Source organism: Vigna unguiculata, chromosome 10, assembly GCF_037176805.1.
Source record: "Vigna unguiculata cultivar grain cowpea cultivar isolate G323 ecotype 2 chromosome 10, ASM3717680v1, whole genome shotgun sequence".
In the NCBI taxonomy this organism is placed as follows: Eukaryota; Viridiplantae; Streptophyta; class Magnoliopsida; order Fabales; family Fabaceae; genus Vigna; species Vigna unguiculata.
The window spans coordinates 44,187,044-44,208,168 of record NC_140801.1 but is presented as its reverse complement, the minus strand read 5'-3'; the positions used below and the strand labels follow the sequence as shown (position 1 = coordinate 44,208,168).

At 34.2% G+C, this 21,125-nt stretch overlaps 1 protein-coding gene and 2 pseudogenes across 4 annotated transcripts; 2 read left to right on the top strand and 1 right to left on the bottom strand.

Moving 5' to 3' along the window:
- Positions 1–3,725: 3,725 nt before the first annotated feature.
- Positions 3,726–9,229, top strand: LOC114166700 (putative protein S-acyltransferase 14). Of its 3 annotated transcripts, none has more exons than XM_028051473.2 (8): positions 3,726–4,370; positions 4,734–4,950; positions 5,044–5,135; positions 6,150–6,273; positions 6,347–6,432; positions 6,724–6,789; positions 8,736–8,814; positions 9,071–9,229. In XM_028051473.2, the coding sequence occupies exons 1-8, from the start codon at positions 4,161–4,163 to the stop codon at positions 9,136–9,138; spliced, it is 942 nt and encodes a 313-aa protein (XP_027907274.1). In that variant the 5' UTR covers positions 3,726–4,160; the 3' UTR covers positions 9,139–9,229. The 3 variants fall into 3 exon arrangements, with proteins under 3 accessions (XP_027907274.1, XP_085524283.1, XP_085524284.1); XM_085668157.1 differs by having other exon boundaries at positions 3,727–4,370; positions 8,899–9,229; XM_085668158.1 differs by having other exon boundaries at positions 3,733–4,370; positions 8,736–9,229.
- Positions 9,230–10,470: 1,241 nt separating this feature from the next.
- LOC146883300 (uncharacterized) lies at positions 10,471–15,431 on the top strand (annotated as a pseudogene).
- A 234-nt stretch (positions 15,432–15,665) lies between these two features.
- On the bottom strand, positions 15,666–20,884 carry LOC114165539 (cell division control protein 48 homolog C-like; annotated as a pseudogene). The gene is made up of 9 exons (XR_014984949.1): positions 19,994–20,884; positions 19,301–19,858; positions 19,018–19,155; positions 18,491–18,607; positions 18,285–18,389; positions 16,667–16,724; positions 16,366–16,567; positions 16,046–16,174; positions 15,666–15,953 (listed from the first exon to the last, which is right to left on the bottom strand). The product of XR_014984949.1 is annotated as a cell division control protein 48 homolog C-like (transcript).
- Between the last annotated feature and the right edge of the window lie 241 nt (positions 20,885–21,125).

The window sequence follows — 21,125 nt, the reverse complement described above, 5'->3', positions numbered from 1 at the left end:
AACAACAACGATAGAATGGAGAAACCCTACAACTCACCCACAAAACAACCAACCACAAACATTTCAATCACGTATGGTATTTGAACGAAAATGAATCATTGGCGATTGTGAGAGTGAAACAGAGAACAAAGTCAAAACGAACCACCACCCATCGCCATTGAGAACCCAAACCTCAGACCCTACTTCTTTGTTCGATGACGTCGCAAGGCATTGCTTCTCTCTTCTCTCAAGTTGCAGTTCTCTCAGCCAAATGAGAAAACTATGGGTTCTCTTTGCTGAACCTCTTCCCCATCTTCTCCCACATGTGTTTCAGTTTTAAAAAAATACAATAAAACAAATTTTTAAATATGAAAAATGATTGATACGTCACTATGTCAAAAGTAAGTTCAAAATATATGTTTAAATATCATTTGTGTATACCGATATGATTGTCACACCTAAACTGAAATCATATCGCAGAGATACTACTCCAAAGTTTCACTTTCGTATTTTCTTGCAGGACTACGCCATATCCCTTAATAGTTAATATTCATTGTATTAATATTGTATAAATGTATAAATTAAATCAATATATTAAATTAACCTTTAGATTTAATGTATTTATATAAGGTGGATTTCTTTTGAAATTTTACATTTCAAAGTACCCTCGTATACTATTTTGAAATATTAATTGTCCAATACAAATTATTGCATAGGAAATTGATTATTCATATCATCATAATTTTATACTTACTACAATTCCGGAAAGATCTTTCCTATGAGAAGATATTTCCTCGTCATTCAAACAAAAATTGATTTTTGAATATAAAATTGGTTTTAAATCAATTCAAATAAACTCCAAATTAATTTATCAAAAAATACAATTTGGTTTCTAAAATTAATGGATTAATTTATTTTTAATTTTATTTTTTAAAAATTATATTCTGAGCTATTTTTAAGAGATTTTATCTTGCTACTATTGATAGGCAAATATTTCAATGAGTGGATTCCTTTTCAAGATAACTTATTGGAGGAATGGGAAGAACTTAAAATTAATTTTTTAAACCATCACAATCATTGAATCCTATTCTCAAATTATGAATATAATTTACTTTTATGAAAATAACTTTGTTTTTTTGTTTCCTTTGATTAAACAAAACAACTTCTATATAAGGAATTAGATGATAAACATATTCAATACGTGCTCAATTATTTTTAATCCAAAAAACTCAAGACTTTAAGAAACTAATTAATACTTATTTCCTATACCAAATTAAGTACTAAGTTAACACAATCGAGTTTCAAAACTGAGTGATAATATAATCAAACGACTCAATCCCTTCAAATACACCTAATTGAACTAATATTATATTATTTTAATTTTAAAAATAATAATTGATAATATTTTATAAAATATCTGCTTTTACAAAAAATATTTTTATCCTATTTTATGAAACAAAATATTTCAAGTAATTTATACTTGAATTGAGTGTATGACATGCCATGTGACCAAAAAAGTGTATAATATGTGTATTCAATTTAATTTCACTTGCACTAGTTAAAAAATATTCGATGTTTAACACAAATAAATTTCTTAATTTTAACAACAATAATTCAAACAAAGGTATAAATATACATTTGGTACCCAAACTTTTTCGGAAAGTTCAATGTGGTACCCGAACTTTAGGAATGTTCAATTTGGTACCCCAATTTTCTAAAGAGGTTCAATTTGGTCCTCTCCGTTAAGTTGGAGTTAACACCGTGTCCGTACAGGACACGTGTCAAGCCATGAAATTTTTATTTTTTTTTATTTTTTTTCAAAAAATTAATTTTTTTTTCAAAAAATTTAAAAAACTGCCACGTGTCAGTTTATCATCGTGCCACGTGGCAGCTTACAAGCATGACACGTGGCAATGTAATAGTTGTTTTCAATTTAGTACCCTAATTTAAATTTTTGGTTCAATTTAGTACCCCAATTTTTGAAAATCATTCAATTTCGTCATCTTCCATTTGACACCAAATTAGTAAATAAGCTTAATTACAACCTATATATACATGTTGCAATAACTTTTTATATTATATATACATCAAATCATTTCACCTAAATACTTAAATTATTTTATTTTTTTCATTTTAACCTTTGTAATTCTTTATACATGAAATTTTTTACACTTGTAAAAAATAAAATAATTTGAATATTTAGGTGTAGTGATTTGATGTATAAATTCAAAACAATTATTTTAACATGTTTATATAAATTATAATTAAGCTTATTTACTAATTTGGTCTCAAATAGGAAAGGACGAAATTGGATCATTTTAAAAAATTTGGGTACTAAATTGAACCAAAAATTTAAATTGGGGTACTAAATTGAAAACAACTATTACACTGCCACGTGTCATGCTTGTAAGTTGCCACGTGGCACGATGATAAACTGACACGTGGCAGTTTTTTAAATTTTTTGAAAAAAAAAATTAACTTTTTGAAAAAAAAAATTAAAAAAAAAAAATTTCATGGCTTGACACGTGTCCTGTACGGACACGGTGTTAACTCCAACTTAACGGAGAGGACCAAATTGAACCTCTTTAGAAAATTGAGGTACCAAATTGAACATTCCTAAAATTCGGGTACCACATTGAACTTTCCGAAAAAGTTTGGGTACCAAATGTGTATTTATACCTCAAACAAATTAAAAACTCACCTTCCATGAACCATCTTTTTCTATTTTGCTTGAATAATTCACTCAGATAATATGAATCTGTCAAGTCACGTCCTATGACTATGTCTCACCTTCTAGATATTTGACCAAAATATCACAGCTGTTAGATATTTCATCACCCATTTATTTATTAATTACTAATAATAGTATCAATTAACAACTAATTAATGTTTCCATAATTTAAATTGGTATTAATAATAGTTATTAAAAAACATTTCAGCAATAGTTTATCCAGAAAAATCTCCAGCAGATACTCTACTATTACAACCTTATTAGCTAAAATCATATCTTATCACTTTTCAAAACCTTGTTTCAATTCCTGTAATAGATTATTTTTACCGTGAGTTTATTTTAGGAAGAGAATTTAAGAGGTGGATTTAAATGAATTTAAAGGAAAAAAATGAGTGAAAGTTGTTATTTAAATCAAGGGAAAGATAATAAAATTTGAAAAAGAATTAAAGAAAATTTTATTGTAAGTGATGTAATGAATGTGATAAAATAAAATAAAATAGTTTAACCGAGAAGAAAACAAAATTAATAATTTATCTTTATGCATAAAAATAATTTAAATTAAATTATAAATAATGCATATTATATTATAATAAAATATCAGTTGTTATTTAAATTAAAAAACATCGATAAAAATATGATTTTTAAAAATTAAAATATAATGTTGAGATTAGTTTAAAAAAAGTTAAATAATAATTTGATATTGTAAAATTATTTTAAATTGATACGTGTTAATTTAAAATTACTATAAGTTAAATGAAAATAATTTTGTTAAAAAAATTATACATTAATAAAAATAATTTAAATTAAAAATTATACATTTGAAATAAAATGTAATTAAAAAAGTAAAAAAAAATATAAAAGCGAAAAACAGAAAAATATAATAATAAAATAGCAATTATAGTAAGATGTTTTTCACTCCAATCTTTTTATTTTTAAAGAAGATGATTCTCTTTTCATTCCTCCAAATCTCTCTTTGCAAATCATCTGTGAGTAAATAAAAACACAGCACTCACCTAAAGTTCCCTCATCTGCTACAGGAAATCAGTAAAAACAAACAAAGGAGTTATCCATTGAAGAAAAAGAAACAAACATAGAACCTAAACACAAACTAATATTAGAATTAAGGAAACAAACCACAATTTTCATCTATCTGCCTGCTCTATTCACTTCCTTCTTCATTTTCTTCTGCACCCAAAAATAAAAATCTCCCCTTTTCAACCCAATTTTCTCTATAAACCCTAGATTCACCGAACCCACCGACAAAGAAGGAACCCAGCGACTCAAAACACACTTTTCCTGCTCCGAGGTTGTTGCTTGGGGCATGACCATGTGTTTCCTTCGAGGAAATTGATTATTTTGCAGAACATCGGGTCTAGTTTCGTTTGTGGGATCAACGTGAAGGTGGGAAAGTAACGAGTTTTGGGGTTGAATCGTGGTGGGTGTGTCGAGTATGCATAGATCTGGAGCTACGATGGCTTGGAACGTGTTCAAGTTCTGCACTGCTCTGCGAGGGTTGGGCTCGATCATGATTCTGTTGGTTCTTGGGGTCGTTGGTGTGACTTATTATGCTGTTGTTTTGACCAATTATGGCCCTGCTTTGTCTGCTGGAGGACTTGATTTTCTTGTTGCCTTGCTAGTGTTGATCTTGTTTCATTGTTTGGTAAGCTTCTAGAGCCGTTTTTTGTTTTTTAATTTGTGATCTTTGGGTTTTTTAATTTTTTGATTTGTTTTATGGGATATGGAGTGGATGTATGAGAGATGTTTGTGAATTTGTTAGACCTTAGCTTGTCATAGCTGGAAATAGTTAGCATCGTGATCATTTATTTGGTTTATATGATGAGCAAGAGTTTGTTGCATTAACGATGATACTAAAGTGAGATTTTTGAGAAGCAATTGAGCATGATGTTTGAAATGTGTTCGTGGGAATTCATTTTGACTTTGGCCTTTTGCCGGATGCTGGAATGCGGTTTAAAGACGAATAGTTAGTTTTAATGTATTGATAACTTTTCTCTTGGTTGAGCAGTTGGTTATGCTGTTGTGGAGTTACTTCTCTGTTGTTTTTACTGATCCTGGGAGCGTTCCTCCTAACTGGAGGCCTACAATTGATGAGGAAAGAGGAGAGGCTGATCCATTGGTTGGGACGGAGTTTAGTAACGTGCAGGCTGATCCCAATCAACGGATTCGGTACTGTCGGAAGTGCAATCAGCTCAAGCCACCTCGATGCCACCATTGTTCAGTTTGTGAGTTTTATTGCTTCCAAAAGTTTCCATTTTTTGTACTGCCTCATGAAGATAAATCAGCAAAAGTTTGATGTTTTTTTGGCTTTATACCAGGTGGGCGCTGTGTTTTGAAGATGGACCACCATTGTGTGTGGGTAGTCAACTGTGTTGGGGCTCTAAATTACAAGTATTTCCTTCTCTTCTTGGTATGGATGCCTTAGCTGGAGTTATTCTTTCATTATCTAGTTAATACTTGTGTTAATTTTATTATTTCTGACATACAATGATTGTTTTATGTCTTCAATTCTCTGAAGAGTTTTTTCTATCTTGTGATGTACACTGTTTTATATTACGCAGTGTTTAATTATTTTTAAGTTGGGAAGTAGAAACATACACATACTAAATTACTTCTTACCTGGTTTAAAATTTCCTCTTCTGTAGTGTGCAGTTTGCTTATATACTGCAATTAGCCATACCAAACTTATTTCTCTTCAAATTTTGAAATGGACGGGAGCTCTGAATTTTGACTATCCTAATGGTTTTATGCTAATAGTGTTGGATTTAATGGGGACTTATTTATGACAACACAGATTGGGTAAGCTTAAAAAGAGATTATAGTTGAAAATTGTTATGTTTCATGATGTGGGCTAAGCTATACTATTATTAGTATAATTGAGCCACAAGGAGTTGCAGTTTTATGATCTCCCTGTTGTAGTCCATACAGCTTGTCAGAAACTTTCTTTAGGGCCTGATGGATTATGTAACCCTAATTATGATACTTTTTCATTGCTTTTTATTTGTCACCTTGGGTGGTATAATGGATGATATTACTTTCATAAGTTTGAAGAGGTGAAAGAAAGATGGCTTATTCTGTCTGAAGCAGCAAAGAACTGATACTATGTAATTGTAATCACGGTGGACATAATACTATGAATTCCTTCTTGGTCGTAGTATTATTTGCATGGTGTTTTCCGAGTGACCTGTGTTGAGGCTAATTAATCAGTAACCTCTTTTATGTCATTTATACTTTTAAAAAAGATGTTATGGCTTTGATTGTGTTTACACTGTAATAAATGTCACATTATGAAGTATATGATTATACATACAGAAGTCTCCATATTTTTCCTGTTACTATTTGTAAATTTGTTCGTTTTATATATATTGCAGCTTATATAAAACACTTACCTTTGTTAATATGTTTTGATTGAATCTTAGTGCAGTTCTACACTTTTCTTGAGACGACTCTAGTGACTGCATCCTTACTGCCACATTTTATAGCATTCTTTAGTGATGGAGAAATTCCTGGAACACCTGGCTCTCTTGCTACAACTTTTCTTGCTTTTGGTAGGATCTCAGAACATGGTTTAACTGTTGATTCCATCTTTGGATTTCTATAATTGTGTTGGATTACCTGCAGTTTTAAACCTGGCCTTTGCACTAAGTGTCTTGGGATTTCTCATCATGCACATATCTTTGGTGGCTGGTAATACTACCACTATTGAGGTAAACTTTTGCCTAAAATAAGCTAGAGAAAATTATGTTATCTGTCTCGCTTCTTTGAAGTTGATCCATAATATCTTTTGAGTTTTGCCTGAAGAAATGGTTCTGCTCGTAATTGAATGATAGTATTTTGTTGCATTTGAATTGATGATGATTTGTTGGTAGTAAACTGTACCCTCTGTCGCAGAGGTAAATGCTTTGAATGTGTGAAAATTTTACAATATTCTCCTGCATGATATTTTCATTATAGCTAATGTTAAGGGGGAATTGATCAACTTTGCTTCCTCTGAACAGGCTTATGAGAAGAAAAGTACTCCAAAATGGCGTTATGACCTTGGTCGTCGAAAAAATTTTGAGCAGGTCTGTTTGTGGGATTATATACTCAATGACAGTTTTATATCACTTTGGTTTTAAATGTCACTTTATGGTTGAATTTGATGCTGGCTGCAAAGTATTGTTTGATAAATCGTGACACTTGAATAAAACCTGCTAAGCCTAAACAATCTACGCACATTGGTACGGAAATAGTCTTTGTTCAATAAAGAAGTATATTCAGTGTATATTTTGGATATCAGTTCTATCATCAACACATCTCTTCAATGACGTGTTCTTGTGTCCGACACATATCAAACACAACTACGTGTATGATGTGTATCAGACAATCTTTTGAAGTATCAAACTTAGAAATGCGTTCTTTAGCATCTCCAACATGGTTCTGACACAACATTAATGAGAGCGGACACAGATTTTTTTTTAGAAGTTAGAAACTCAGAAACTTGTGTAAGTTTCTATTATAATTAAAGAAATAAGGAGCAAATTCTATATACTTAGGAATATTTAGAATATATATGTATTATTGAAAACAATTTTATTTATTCATAAATCACATACCTTCGTATATTGTGGCATTCTTTAAAGTTGTTAATTTGTCTTTAGATGAACCTTAACTAGAGTATCTTTTTCATTGATGATGATCAAGAATGGGGTATATGTCTTTAATGAATTAGATCCTCGGACCTTGGATAGAGGAATTAGATTCATTTTTATATTTATCAACAATGTTATGATTATTATATTCAACTAACTGTTTTCAATATATTTATATCCATGTCCTACATTTTGGAGATTATAAGTGCCACAGTGTAAAGTGTTCGGTCTCCATGTCTATGTCCGTGTTTCATATGGAATATTACAAAACCAGCTTTACATTGTTATTTATTTTGAACTAGTTTAACTTGAAATGAGACAGATGGGAAGCAACACTTTTAACAACCAGCTCCAATTTGGCTAGCACCACCTTGATGTCTGTCTTAATATTCACTTCAGAACATTTCCTTGGAATGACTAGTGTTTAAATGCATTCTTGTGCAGGAACTGTGTTTGTATCTTAAATATATCTCTAGGATTAATGTGTTAAGCCTTTGAAAATTTGTAAAACCAAATGAAATGGCCTACAGTTTGATTCTTGCTGTCTCCATTTTCCTAAATAAAAAGTTAAATTTCTGTAAAAGGTACATTATCAACACTTCAAGCCAAATAGGCTCTCACTTGGGGTGAGGGAGCTTGTTTGAGATATAAAAGTATAAATAAAGTAGACCCTATAACCAAATTTAGCGAGGTTGTTACCTCATAAATTGTATGCCTCTTTCTAATATGATCGTATCTTGTTCTTTAGTGTTATTGGGTGAGTGTATTCAAATTTGACTCTAAATAGAATTGATTTTGAAGTGATGATGTGTGTGATTTATGTTTGAGTGTTCTTATTCTAAAATCAAGTTATCACTTTAACTGTATAAAATTTCTGATCTAACATAAAAGTTACTTGAAGTTGTTTCAACCCAAAATCAGTTTTAGATCTAGAACCAATCTTTTAGCAATGGACTGAGCATATGAATATTTACATAAAACTATTTAAGCTGGTATTTCAACGTGATTATGGATGACTTAAAGTAAAAGCAAACACACTTAATATCTAGAGAGCAATCCAATCCTTTTTGGGATAGTTGACAAATGTGCTGGTAGATCATGTGAGGAATTGGTTTTTTGTGTTGTTCCTCTGCTGTGTTTTGAAAATATACTGATGTACACTGATTTTGATGCATTAAAATATATTAAAAATTTTAATATACCAACATCAGTGTATTTTGAATGCTTAGTAGAGAAACAACACTAAAAAACCAGCATAGAATCTGGACTCATCATGTGAGTCATGATTATAATATGGATGCTGGGGGTGGTCTTGTTCTGGTATTATTATTGACTAATATATGTGGTTACATTATGATTGATGTTTGGTTGGATATCAGGTTTTTGGAATGGACAAGAAGTACTGGTTCATTCCTTCATATACAGATGAGGATATCCGAAAGATGCCAGCTCTACAAGGTCTTGACTACCCTTCAAAACCTGACTTTGATTTGCAATAGTTCTAAAACCTAATATATATATATTCACTTCATGTAACAAAAGACATGGAGAGACTCCACAACCCTCTACTTCCACTTTCTAACACAATGTAGCGTGTAAGTAAATGTGGCCCCAGCGATTCATCTACACAGACACCTAGTATGATGTTTTGTTTTGTATTATTTTTTTTTTTGAAATTGTTTTTCTAAGGTGCTTGTGTCATGTTGAAATGAAGGAAGCAATGGGGGCCAAGGTGGTGTGATGCTGGTTTCTGGGGCCAATGTGTTTATGTTCCCTCAATGATAGGAACTGTTTTCCCAAGCAATGCAATATTCTTCTTACATGTCCTTTGTATTCTGGTTGAGTGAAATAACAATCTCTTTTTGTGCTGGAATTTACTCTTTAGTTGCAGACTAGTTTCTGAATTTTATATGTGGATGAGCTTGTCACTAAAGTTTTGAAGTTCAATCAAAGTTGTTCACAATAGTTTCTCATTATTTGATTTCAAACCAAACGAGTTTCTAAAAAGAACTATGGTTCATGAAACTAAGGTTGTTCTTTCCTTCACCTTACCAATTTTTACCTTTCAGATTGATCAATATGAAATGTTAAAACGATGTTCTGGTTGGGGAGAGAAGAAATTTTTGGGTAGAGGAAGCAACTATCTGAAACTATTGTTCAGTAGCAGGCACAAAACACTTAAGTGTAGGTTAAGTGTTTTAATATCTGTTATTAATTGACAAATGAAATGAAATGTTTAACAAAATTTAAGTATTTATTAAGAACAAAGTTATTCATTACTTGCATTTCTAATAATTAAAAAAATTAATAGAAAAGTATTCATTCATCCATATTTAACTGTCGTACCAATCCAAATTTGTAGTAAGGACCGATTTATAGTTTGGTTTTGTTTTGTAAAATAGGCGTAATTTTATTCTGATAAGGGTTTAATTTTAAATTTATAGAAAATTAATATTTTAAGTAAGTGATACATTTGTTTTAGAGTGAACGATTCAAATTTTGTATACATCTTTGATTGTCGATAATTTTATTTAAAAGTTACCGACATTTAACTTAGACATCAGGCAAAGATAATGAACGAAAATAATGATTTTAGTGGTTTGAACTTGTAAACATAATATGCAAAATGTTCTTATATACATCGCTCGAGAGAGTAAATATAATTAGTGTTTATTTAATTATAATGTTTTAGTATGTGTAATAATTTCAAAGATTAGAAGTGATAAAATAATTTAAATATATTTTTCTTTTTTAACTTTTCAAAACTGTTTTAACTGTTTTATAAGGATAAAACCGTTTTCTTTGAACTTCAATAAATAAATAAATAAATAAATAAATAAATATATATATATATATATATATATATATATATATATATATATATATTCTTAACAATTTTATTTTAATAAATATTTTATTTTTGAATTTTTATTAAAACAAATAATCCGTTTCCAAATTCATATGATCTAAAATCATATATCATAAAAACTTATATAATTCAAAAATATATTTTATATATGAATTTTAATTCAGTTGGAGAGCAACTGCTTATGTTATTTAGTCTTCCTGAATGAAAAAGGAAATATGAAACACAAATAAAAATTCTCTTTCTGTTAGAGTATATAGAATTATATTCTGCAATTCTGTTTTGACTCAGATTCTGTATTTGTTATACAGTTATAACCACTGTGACAGCTCAGCTCTAGAGAATATATTCCTTTCTGTTAGATGTTCCCTATATATAAAGGCCAACATTCTGGTTTATCAATAATAAGAAGATCTTTCATAAATTCTCTGCTGGTTTTTTTTTCTCTGTTTTTCTTTCTATGTTACAGTAGATTTAATTGTAATATGGTATCCAGAGCGTGAAGCCTAATTTATGGGCACCGGTCCTGAGCTCACGACTCCTCTTTCTCCAATGACATCTTCGTCGACGACTCCGATCATCTTCTCGTATGTCATCTCTGAGAAGCTATCCGACACTAACTTTTTAGTTTGGAAACAACAAGTCGAGCCTGTGATTAAAGCCCATCGTCTTCATCGTTATCTCGTCAATCCGTCCATTCCCTTGCAATTTCTCTCTCTTGCTGATCATGAATTAGGGATTGAAAATCCAGAATACACAACTTGGGAGACCCAAGATCAGCTCTTACTTTCATGGTTGCAGTCTTCCTTATCTGCTCCGTTCTTAGCGTGTATGCTTGGTTGTAATCATGCGTTTCAAGTTTGGGATAAAATTCATACCCATTTCCACTCTCAGACAAAGGCTCGGGCACGTCAGCTGCGTACAGAACTCTACACCATCAAGAAAGGTGATCGCTCTATTAGTGAATTTCTTCTCCGTATCAAGGCTCTCGTTCACTCTCTTAATTCGATTGGTGATCCTGTTTCTGAGTCCGAACAGTTAGATATTCTCCTTGAAGGCCTTCCCGTTGAATATGAAGCATTTCTTTCTCTTATGCATAGCAAACCTGAACTGTTCTCGTTTGCCGAGATCGAGTCACTGTTGGTCGCTCAGGAAGCACACCTTGAGCGATTCAAACATGATAATGACAATGTTTCTCTCAACCTCAGTCAGGCACATTCACAAACAGCTTCAACCCCCACTGTTCAAGTTACTGAAATGTGCTCGCCGTCTCATCCTCGCTTTCCCCATCCGCCCTTACACGGGGAGGTTATTATCAGCACGGCAGATCCAGTCATGGTCGTAGGGGTGGGCTCTCTGGTCGTAGCAACGTTCAATGCCAAGTTTGCACCAAGTATGGCCACACCGCTTCAGTTTGTTATTTTCGCTTTGACCCCAACTATGTGGCTCCATCATATACTTTTGCTTCTGCACCGCCTCAACAACACTTTTATTCCTCCCATTCACCTCACTTTCAAGGCACTCAGTTTCCAGGAGCCTCTTTCTCGCCACGTTCTCATCCACCACAAGCGTCTTCTCTTCATCCTATGCCATCTGTTCCACCTCATGCATATGTTACTCATGCCCCAACTCCACCGCCTCCACCTCCTACATATGCCCCACCTGTCCCGGTTCCTGCCCAGCAGTCTCAGAACTGGTTCGTTGACTCTGGCGCGTCACATCATATAACCCCTGATGCCACAAATATTATTGACCCTATGCCTTCTTCCCGGGATGATCATGTCTTCCTTGGTAACAGACAAGGTTTGCCCATTCATCTTTCAGGTTCTGCAACATTTTCTTCTTCTCATGATCCCCACATCTCTTTGCAGCTTAAGCATTTCTTACATGTTCCTTCCCTTAATAAAAACCTTGTGAGTGTTAGTCGGTTTGCCAAAGATAATAACATGTATTTCAAATTTCACTCCTTTGTTTGTTTTGTCAAGTCTCAGGTTGATCACTCCATCTTGCTTCGTGGGTATCTTGGTTGTGATGGTCTGTATCAGTTTCCTCTGCCTCCGTTGCGTTCTCATCGTCAGCCTTCTCTTCATGCTCCATCTGTTTCTGTTAACACAAATCACCCTCTGTTTCTGTTACACACAAATCACCCTCTGTTTCCACTGTACCCACACACAAGTTCACTATGTTTTCCCTTTGGCATAATAGGCTAGGCCATCCATCTGTTACAGTTTTACAAAATGTTCTTAAATGCTGTAATCTCTCTCCATTAAATAAAATTCCTTCAGATTTTTGTGTAGCATGCTGTATGGGAAAGTCCCCCAACTTCCTTCTCACTCCTCTTTAAATTCTTATACTAAGCTGTTACAACTTGTTTTTTGTGATTTGTGGGGTCCCTCGCATATTAAATCTTCCATGGGGTATAACTATTATGTTTTATTTGTTGATGCATACAGCAGATACACTTGGATCTATTTTCTAAAGCACAAATCTGAAACCATCCATGTTTTTAAACAATTTAAAGTTTCTGCTGAACTTCAATTGAATCACAAAATTACAGAAATTCAAACAGATTGGGGTGGTGAATTTAGACCTTTCAGTCATTATCTCACATCCCTTGGTATTCACCATCGTCTTATATGTCCTCATACTCACCACCAAAATGGTGTAGTCGAACGCAAACATCGTTACATTGTGGACATGGGTCTTACTCTTCTATCTTAAGCTTCTCTTCCTCTGTCTTTTTGGGACCATGCTTTCCACACTGCCGTTTATATCATCAATCGTCTTCCCTCATCTGCTGCTCCTTATCATGTCCCATATTTCACTCTTTTTCACAAAGAAATTGACTATCATTTCCTCAAAATCTTTGGTTGCGCTTGTTTTCCACACACACGTCCTTACCATAACAACAAATTACAGTTTAGGTCCACAGCCTGTACCTTTTTAGGATATTCCCCTTGTCACAAAGGGTACAAATGTCTCGATACTAATGGCAAAATTTTTATATCTAAGGATGTTGTTTTTGATGAACATACTTTTCCCTTTGCCACTCAAGTCCAGCCTCCTTTGTTAGCCCTTTCATCCTCTCGGGTTCTTCCTCTTGGCATCATTCCTTCTGTGATTGTCACTCCCACTCAGCATGCTACTCTTGACACACCTCTTGTTTTGTATCCTCCTGTGTCTTTCTCCTCGCACTCCCATTCATTAGACCCACCTGTTGTTCCTCCTTTTCATGTGTCAACTTCTTCTCCTGAGTCTCAATCCTTGCCTCCTGTTTTGCCTTTACCATCTCAACCCACTCATCCTATGCAAACTCGTTCAAAATCTGGCATTGTTAAACCCCGTAGGTTTCCCACCTTACTTCTAACTGTTGCAGAACCTTCCACTGTTAAGCAAGCTTTGTCTTCTCCTCCTTGGCGTGAGGCTATGCAATGTGAATATGATGCGTTAATGGCCAATCAGACCTGGTCCCTTACTGCTCTTCCTTCTGGCCGCACTGCTATTGGTTGCAAATGGGTGTTTCGCATCAAAAAAAACCCAGATGGTTCTATCCAAAAGTATAAAGCCCGTCTTGTTGCTAAAGGGTTTCATCAAAGGTTAGGTTGTGACTATTCTGAGACTTTCTCTCTAGTTGTTAAGCCGGTTACTGTTCGGTTGATTCTTACACTTGCTCTAACCAATCGCTGGTCTGTGCAACAAATTGATATCAATAATGCCTTCTTAAATGGCATTTTACAGGAAGATGTCTACATGACTCAACCTCCTGGTTTTGAGTCTCCTGATTCCTCTCTTGTTTGCAAACTTCATCGTTCCATCTATGGCTTAAAACAAGCCCCACGCGCTTGGTATGATAGACTTACCTCTACCTTGGTCAGTTTTGGATTTGTTCACAGCAAGTGTGATCCCTCTCTGTTAGTTCTCACTACTGCTTCTGATTGTGTTTATGTGCTTATCTATGTTGACGACATAATTTTCACTGGGTCTTCTGCTGTGTTGCTGCAATCTATAATATCCAAACTGCATGCTGTTTTTGCTCTTAACAACTTAGTGATCTTGAGTATTTTTTGGGTATTGAGGTAAAACATCTTCCTGATGGCTCTCTTCTTCTCTGTCAAACCAAATACATTCGTGATCTCCTTGTCAAAGCTGGCATGACAGAAGCTAAAGGCATTTCCACTCCTCTTCAAGGTGGCCTCAAACTTTCCAAGTATGGCTCTGACTACTTTGATGATCCTGCTCTCTACAGATCCATTGTGGGTGCTTTGCAATATATCACTATAACCAGACTTGAGATTGGCTTTAGTGTCAATAAAGTTTGCCAATTCATGTCTCAACCTTTATCTGATCACTGGAAAGCTGTCAAACGCATTCTGCACTATTTAAAGGGTACTATTTCTTATGGGTTACATCTTCAGCCTGCTCTTAGTTCTACCCAGTATACTCTCACTGCTTTCTGTGACGCTGATTGGGCCTCGGATATTGATGACAGAAGGTCCACTTCAGGTGCTTGTATTTATTTTGGTAAAAATCTGGTTTCTTGGTGGTCTAAGAAACAAACTTTAGTTGCTCGGTCCAGTGCAGAGGCCAAATATCGCAGCCTTGCTATCACTGCTTCTGAGCTCTTATGGTTGCAATCTCTTCTTAAAGAGTTAAAAATTGCGTGTGCCACACCGGTCATCTATTGTGATAATCAAAGTACTGTTGCTTTGAGCCATAATCCAATTCTACATTCTCGCACAAAGCACATGGAATTAGACATCTTCTTTGTTCGAGAAAAGGTTTTGGATCGCTCTTTAATTGTCTCCCACATCCCTGCTACTGATCAAGTTGCTGACATCCTCACCAAATCCCTCTCTCAAGCTCGGTTCTGTATCTTACGTCACAAACTCAATGTTATTGATTCCTTTCAATAACCTTGTGTTTGAGGGGGAATGTTAGAGTATATAGAATTATATTCTGCAATTCTGTTTTGACTCAGATTCTGTATTTATTATACGGTTATAACCACTATGACAACTCAGCTCTAGAGAATATATTCCTTTCTGTTAGATGTTCCCTATATATAAAGGCCAACATTCTGGTCTATCAATAATAAGATCTTTCATAAATTCTCTGCTCGTTTTCTTTTCTCTGTTTTTCTTTCTATGTTACAGTAGATTTAATTGTAATACAAACTCATGCAATCTTCATTCATTTACTTGTACTAACAAATTATTCAACCACCTATAATCGTGGATGGATCTTTAGGCAAATTTAAATTTTGAAAAGAGTTGAGCATTAATATGATGACAATTAACTCATTGATTTTGATTCTCTTATTTTTTGTTTTCCTGTTGCTGCCTTTTTCCGGCTCATTAATCTTATTATGTGATAGAAACGAACTTTATTTTGTGTCAAAATATTTCTAAAATTTTTGTAAAGAATGGACTGTTGTACGGCTTACTAAATAAATATAAGTCTCGTATTTGTCTTCGTACATGTACGAATATCTATAAGTCCGCATATATTTTTAATATCATCAACAGGAATCCACGAATATTTTCAACTTTAAAATATATTTTTTTAGGATAAAACTATAATAAAACTCTAAAACAAATATTCTCAGATTGAATAGTAACATTTAAAAAAAAAAATCGAGCAAGTAAACCATAAATTATAACCATGGGATGTTGTTCACGCTATTTAAAGCTCTCCGGCAAGTGCTGATAGTACTGTCTTTGCTGTTCCAAAACTAGAAATAAATCATGAAAATTTAGTAACTAATTTATTCACCACTAGGCATCATATTTCATGCGTATGAAAGTAGAGAGGAATAAGACGTACCCTCTCGGACACCGACGGCGACACTTTACTCAGTGCCACCTCAAAATCATGACTCTTGAGAATTTTATCTTTCTCTCTCGTACCATCCCTAATAGCATCTCTCATAGAAGCCATTGCCGCTTCATGGATCTGTGTAAACAATACAATTAGTATTTCCCAAACTAACTCCTATAATTCTGATTATATATAGTTATAATTCTGATTATATAGTTGTTCCTAAAAATAATCAAACAAGTATATAACAATACAGTGCAGAGTCAAACCAATTTAAACATGATGAGATTTAAAGAGGCGGGCATCAATAAAGAGCAGAGACAAACCAAGTTAGAAAGATCAGCATCGCTTAAGTTTTCACATTCTCTCCTTCCGGCAATCACACTCAAATCTACGGTGGCATCAATTGTCATATTCCTTGCAAGTGCTTTCAATATCAAAACTCTCTCTTCAAGGCCGGGAAGAGGAACATAAACAAGTTTACCAAATCTACCAGGTCGTAAGAGAGCAGGATCCATCATCTCAGGCCTGCAAAAATAAGAAACTGACTTTGAATATGGTGGCATTACAAGCAGGTGAAATAAGTACTTCAAGAACAGGAGAACAGATATGGTGAACAAAGTGTACCTACACCAATCACAAAAACACCGCGACGATCATCGACGCCATCTGACTCAGTAAGCAACTGCAAATTCATTTAACTGTCATGTTTCCATCGTGTTATCAATTAAGATGACTATACTTTTTACATTCCCAAAATCTACTAATTATTTGACCTGGAGCAAGGGTATGTTAGCCGAACCACCTTCCTTGCCACGTTCTGGCTTTTTTTTTATTTAGGGGTCGTTTTAAATTCAATTTTGTAAAAATGGATCCGTTGAAATTTTTTTTGCAAAATAAGGTCAAAGTCGTCCTTCACCGTGCCGGTTTTTTTTTTTTTTTCTAAAAGTGAAACCGTGCTCTCAAAGACCGGTTTCTAATTATTTTAAAAGTGAAGTCGTCCTTAGGTCTGACGACTTCACTTTTTGGATTTTTTTTTTTTTTTACACTCAGCGCCTGAAAATCTCAATGGACAAGAAAAACAGTAGAGACCAGTGTCACAATCTCCGTCTGATGAACACACATCAAGAAGCTACAATGTTCAAAAATTAATTTGAAACCAACAAAAGATTAAAACAAGAAAACATTCAACGTAATAAATTGACCAACTGAATGGAATACAAACCTTGCACGTTCCATTAGAACAAGCTGCAGCAATATTGTAAAGAAGTGGAAGAATAGCCACAAGCAAGCACAAAAGAGAACTCATTGGGACAATGATCCAAGAAAAAAACAACCACAGAGAATACAATCACGATATGAATAATGAGCTTTATTTTGTTTCGGCTGAGAAAACTAAGAAAATTACAGGGGTCAACCGTTTTGGTCCTTGAATTTAAATTAATATTTTCGATAACGCTTATTAATTAATACAACGTCGAATAATTAATTACAACGAAAGTTAAAGTTTTAATTAATATTTATCATGAAGAAGATTGACAATGTATTTTAAAAAAAACTAAATAATATATAATTAAAAATATATATATAAAGTTGAATGTAAAAAAAAAAAAAAAAAAAATCAAAAAGTGAAGTCGTCAGGTCCAAGGACGACTTTACTTTTAAAATAAACAAAAACCGGCTTCTGAGAGCACGGTTTCGCTTTTTGAAAAAAAAAAAAAAAAGAAACCGGCACGGTGGAGGACGACTTCAACCTTAATGTCGTCGTCCTCACCACGACGACTTGACCCTATTTTGCAAAAAAAATTTCAACGGACCCATTTTTACAAAATTAAATTTAAAACGACCCTAAATACAAAAAAGCCCCACGTTCTATTGTCAAAGCATCAACCTGAAAATGGCATAAAAATTAATTTTAGCACTCGTAGGTATATTTTTCTACACAAGACGTTGTTTGCTGAAAACTTGTTTTTGCTTAGTAAGCACCAATCACAGTAATAATATGTGAAAAATGGAAAGAAAAAATACTGAACCATAAATAGAGGAACAGAACAAAACAGTAACTGTACTCCATGGTAGTTCCTCCAAATAAAGAAAAATCTAGACAATAATACTTTTTTATTTCGTTTGCTATTCAAAATCAAATAGGCATGTAAAAAAAAATCATATAAGATATTAAGTTAACCAACACTACTAAGAAGACTAAAAAGAACATAGAAGACTAAACAGAGAACTATTCGCAAACCTCATCAAAGAAGAGTATACATGGTGCACATCTCCTTGCACGGCTAAACATGGTTCGAATTGCAAGTTCACACTCTCCCACGTATTTATTGAGAAGTTCAGGACCCTAAAATTGCAACAAAGCAATTTAATTATCTATAAAAATATATATTCAAAACCAGAAAACCAAAATTATTAATGAGGAATGGGTGGACTATTTAGACAGACCTTAATATGGATAAAATTAACTCCTGCCTCACTGGCAAGAGCTTTGGCAATCAACGTTTTACCACAGCCAGGAGGTCCATAAAGCAAAAATCCAGGGTCACGTTTAAGACCACGCGCCTAAAACAAAGAAATGCATGCACTGTAATCAATGACTGATATATATGCAAAGACAAAAATCAAACAGTACATGAAACTTAACTGAGCAATTACCTGCCTTTTTTGTGTAGAACAAAATTCTAAAATTACGTGATTAAACCCATGATAACCTATTTCATCACAAATTTTGTTCAATAGTAAAGGGGAGTTAAGTGACCTTAATAAAGAAATATTAAAAATCTCGGTACGAAGTACAACAGAAAATTTTATTTAGTATGAGAATCAATGCCTAATAACACCCATATTAAAATCTCATATTCCCATGTAATCCAATCTCATATGTAAGCCCACAAATTTGAAATCATGCAATTGATCCTAACCTTAGAGAATACAAATAATCACAATTCCAGAAAAGTGCAGTAATTTGTTACCTCACACTCTTTAGGATATTTTATTTGCCATATAATATATTCTTCAAGCTCCTTCCTTAAAACATCAAGCCCTCCAATGTCTTCCCATTTTACATCAGGAATGACGGAGAATCCTTCTCTTTTCAAGGAAGGTAATACCTTTTGTATGCTTTCTGCATGAGTGTCCAGATAAATAAATTGGTAACAAGATTGTTAACAAGATGATTAGCAAGAATAAGTGTTTGACATATATGAAAAAAAACATAGACTATAAATATTCATAATGATAATAAGTAGACAAAACACAATTCGAAAATACCTCAAAATCAGACATTGTTCGTACGGTCTTATCCATTTCTTCGGCTGACCAAGGTTCCTTCCCCCAGTCTTCACCGTGTTTAATCATGAGTTCAAGTCTCCTTTCTTCAAATGCTCTATTCATTGCCACCCTACCAGCCTCATTAACAAGATTTTCCAGATCAGTTCCAACAAATCCTGATGTAATCCGAGCTATTTGATGTAGATCAACACCCTCAAGTCTAACATCAGAGGTAAGCACAGATAGGATCTCCTCCCTCGCAGATTCATCAGGATGACAAATCGGAATTTCAAGATCAAACCGACCAGGCCTTCTCAAGGCAGGGTCAATAGCATCAGGCCTATTTGTAGCTCCTATTACAAGAACATAGCCAAAACGGTTTGATTCATCCATGCAAGTCATTAATTGCGTCACCATTCGTTTGTCCGTTTCTCGCTGCAAATCATCTCTTTTAGGACAGATTACATCAATCTCATCAATGAAAATGACCGAGGTGCCGTTCTGTAAGCTTTAGCAAAAAAAGTTCTCCAATATTTTCTTCACCTACCAAAAAAGAAACCAATATTTCATATACTATCCTCAAAATATCATTTATATGCATACGATGCAGGATAACAAAAGAAAAATACAACTTAACCATTGAATTGTCCAGGACACAGTTAATATTCAAGTCCAAACAAATCAATGTTAATACCTGAGACTCCAGATACTAAATTACTAGCTGAAGCATGATAATAAGGAAGACCACTCTCATTAGCTATAGCTTCAGCAAGATTGGTCTTCCCACATCCAGGTGGACCATGCAACAAAATGCCACCCGTTGGCTTCACTCCTAAGTTTTTAAGAAATTGGGCATGAAACAAAGGTCGAATCACATTCTCTTCCAGTTCCTTCAAAACCTCCTTCATCCCGCCCAAATTCTTAAATCTTGACCCATCCTTCTTCTTCACTAGATCATTTAAAATCTGGCCGTTTGAAACTGAAAGCAGAGATTGCTTCCTCTCCTCATTCAGCAAACATTTATCTCTATTCCTTATCTCCATTTCGGTGTTCTTTTCCTCCGCCGCCGCTGCCGCCACCACCTTCTTCTTAGGCGTATATGACTTCCTTAGCTCTTCTTTCACCACATCAACCTGAGGCTCCACCTTCTCCCCGTAAATTGCGTCCTCCGAAGTGGACACCGTTTCCTCATCATCACTCTCCGAAGAAGTACATGACGATGCGGAAAAATTCTGCACCGTCCTTCGCACGTGTAACACTTTCATCTTCTTCGACTTCTCTTCACCCTCGTCGATTTTCTTCCTACGCTTTCGAGACGCGTTTCGGGATTTCTCTGTTGCCGTCATCGTCACCATCGGAATACGCGGGCTTGGGAATGTGTTTCGGCTTCGCGGTGGAATGAAGCGCTTCCTCAACAAACCGAATTAGGATTTGGCTTTTAATTCTCCGGTAATCGGTGTAAGTTGAACGGAGATGGTTGGCGATTTCTTCGGCAGTGGAGTATTTAGACTTGCAGGTCTCGATACGTCGACGAGGGCTTTTTCCAAAAGAGAAATGATATTTAGACATATATTTTTTGAAGATACTTTTGACATATTGACGTGTCAATCTCATTTTTTTTATTTAAAAATTTGTTTTATTTTTATTTTTTAAAACTAAAACAAGTGTGAGAGAAGATGGGAAAGAGGTTCAGCAAAGAAAATCCATAGTTTTCTCATTTGGTAGAGAGAACTGCAACTTGAGAGAAGAGAAAAGCAATGTCTCGCAAAGTCATTGAACAGAGAAGTAGGGTCTAAGGTTTGGGTTCTCA

Excerpts from the sequence above, each read along its gene's own strand:
- LOC114166700 (XM_028051473.2), top strand. The coding sequence starts at position 4,161 with ATGCATAGATCTGGAGCTACGATGGCTTGGAACGTGTTCAAGTTCTGC. Across the intron at positions 5,136-6,149 it reads AGTATTTCCTTCTCTTCTTG|TTCTACACTTTTCTTGAGAC; the intron begins GTATGGATGCCT and ends ATCTTAGTGCAG. Across the intron at positions 6,433-6,723 it reads GTAATACTACCACTATTGAG|GCTTATGAGAAGAAAAGTAC; the intron begins GTAAACTTTTGC and ends TCCTCTGAACAG.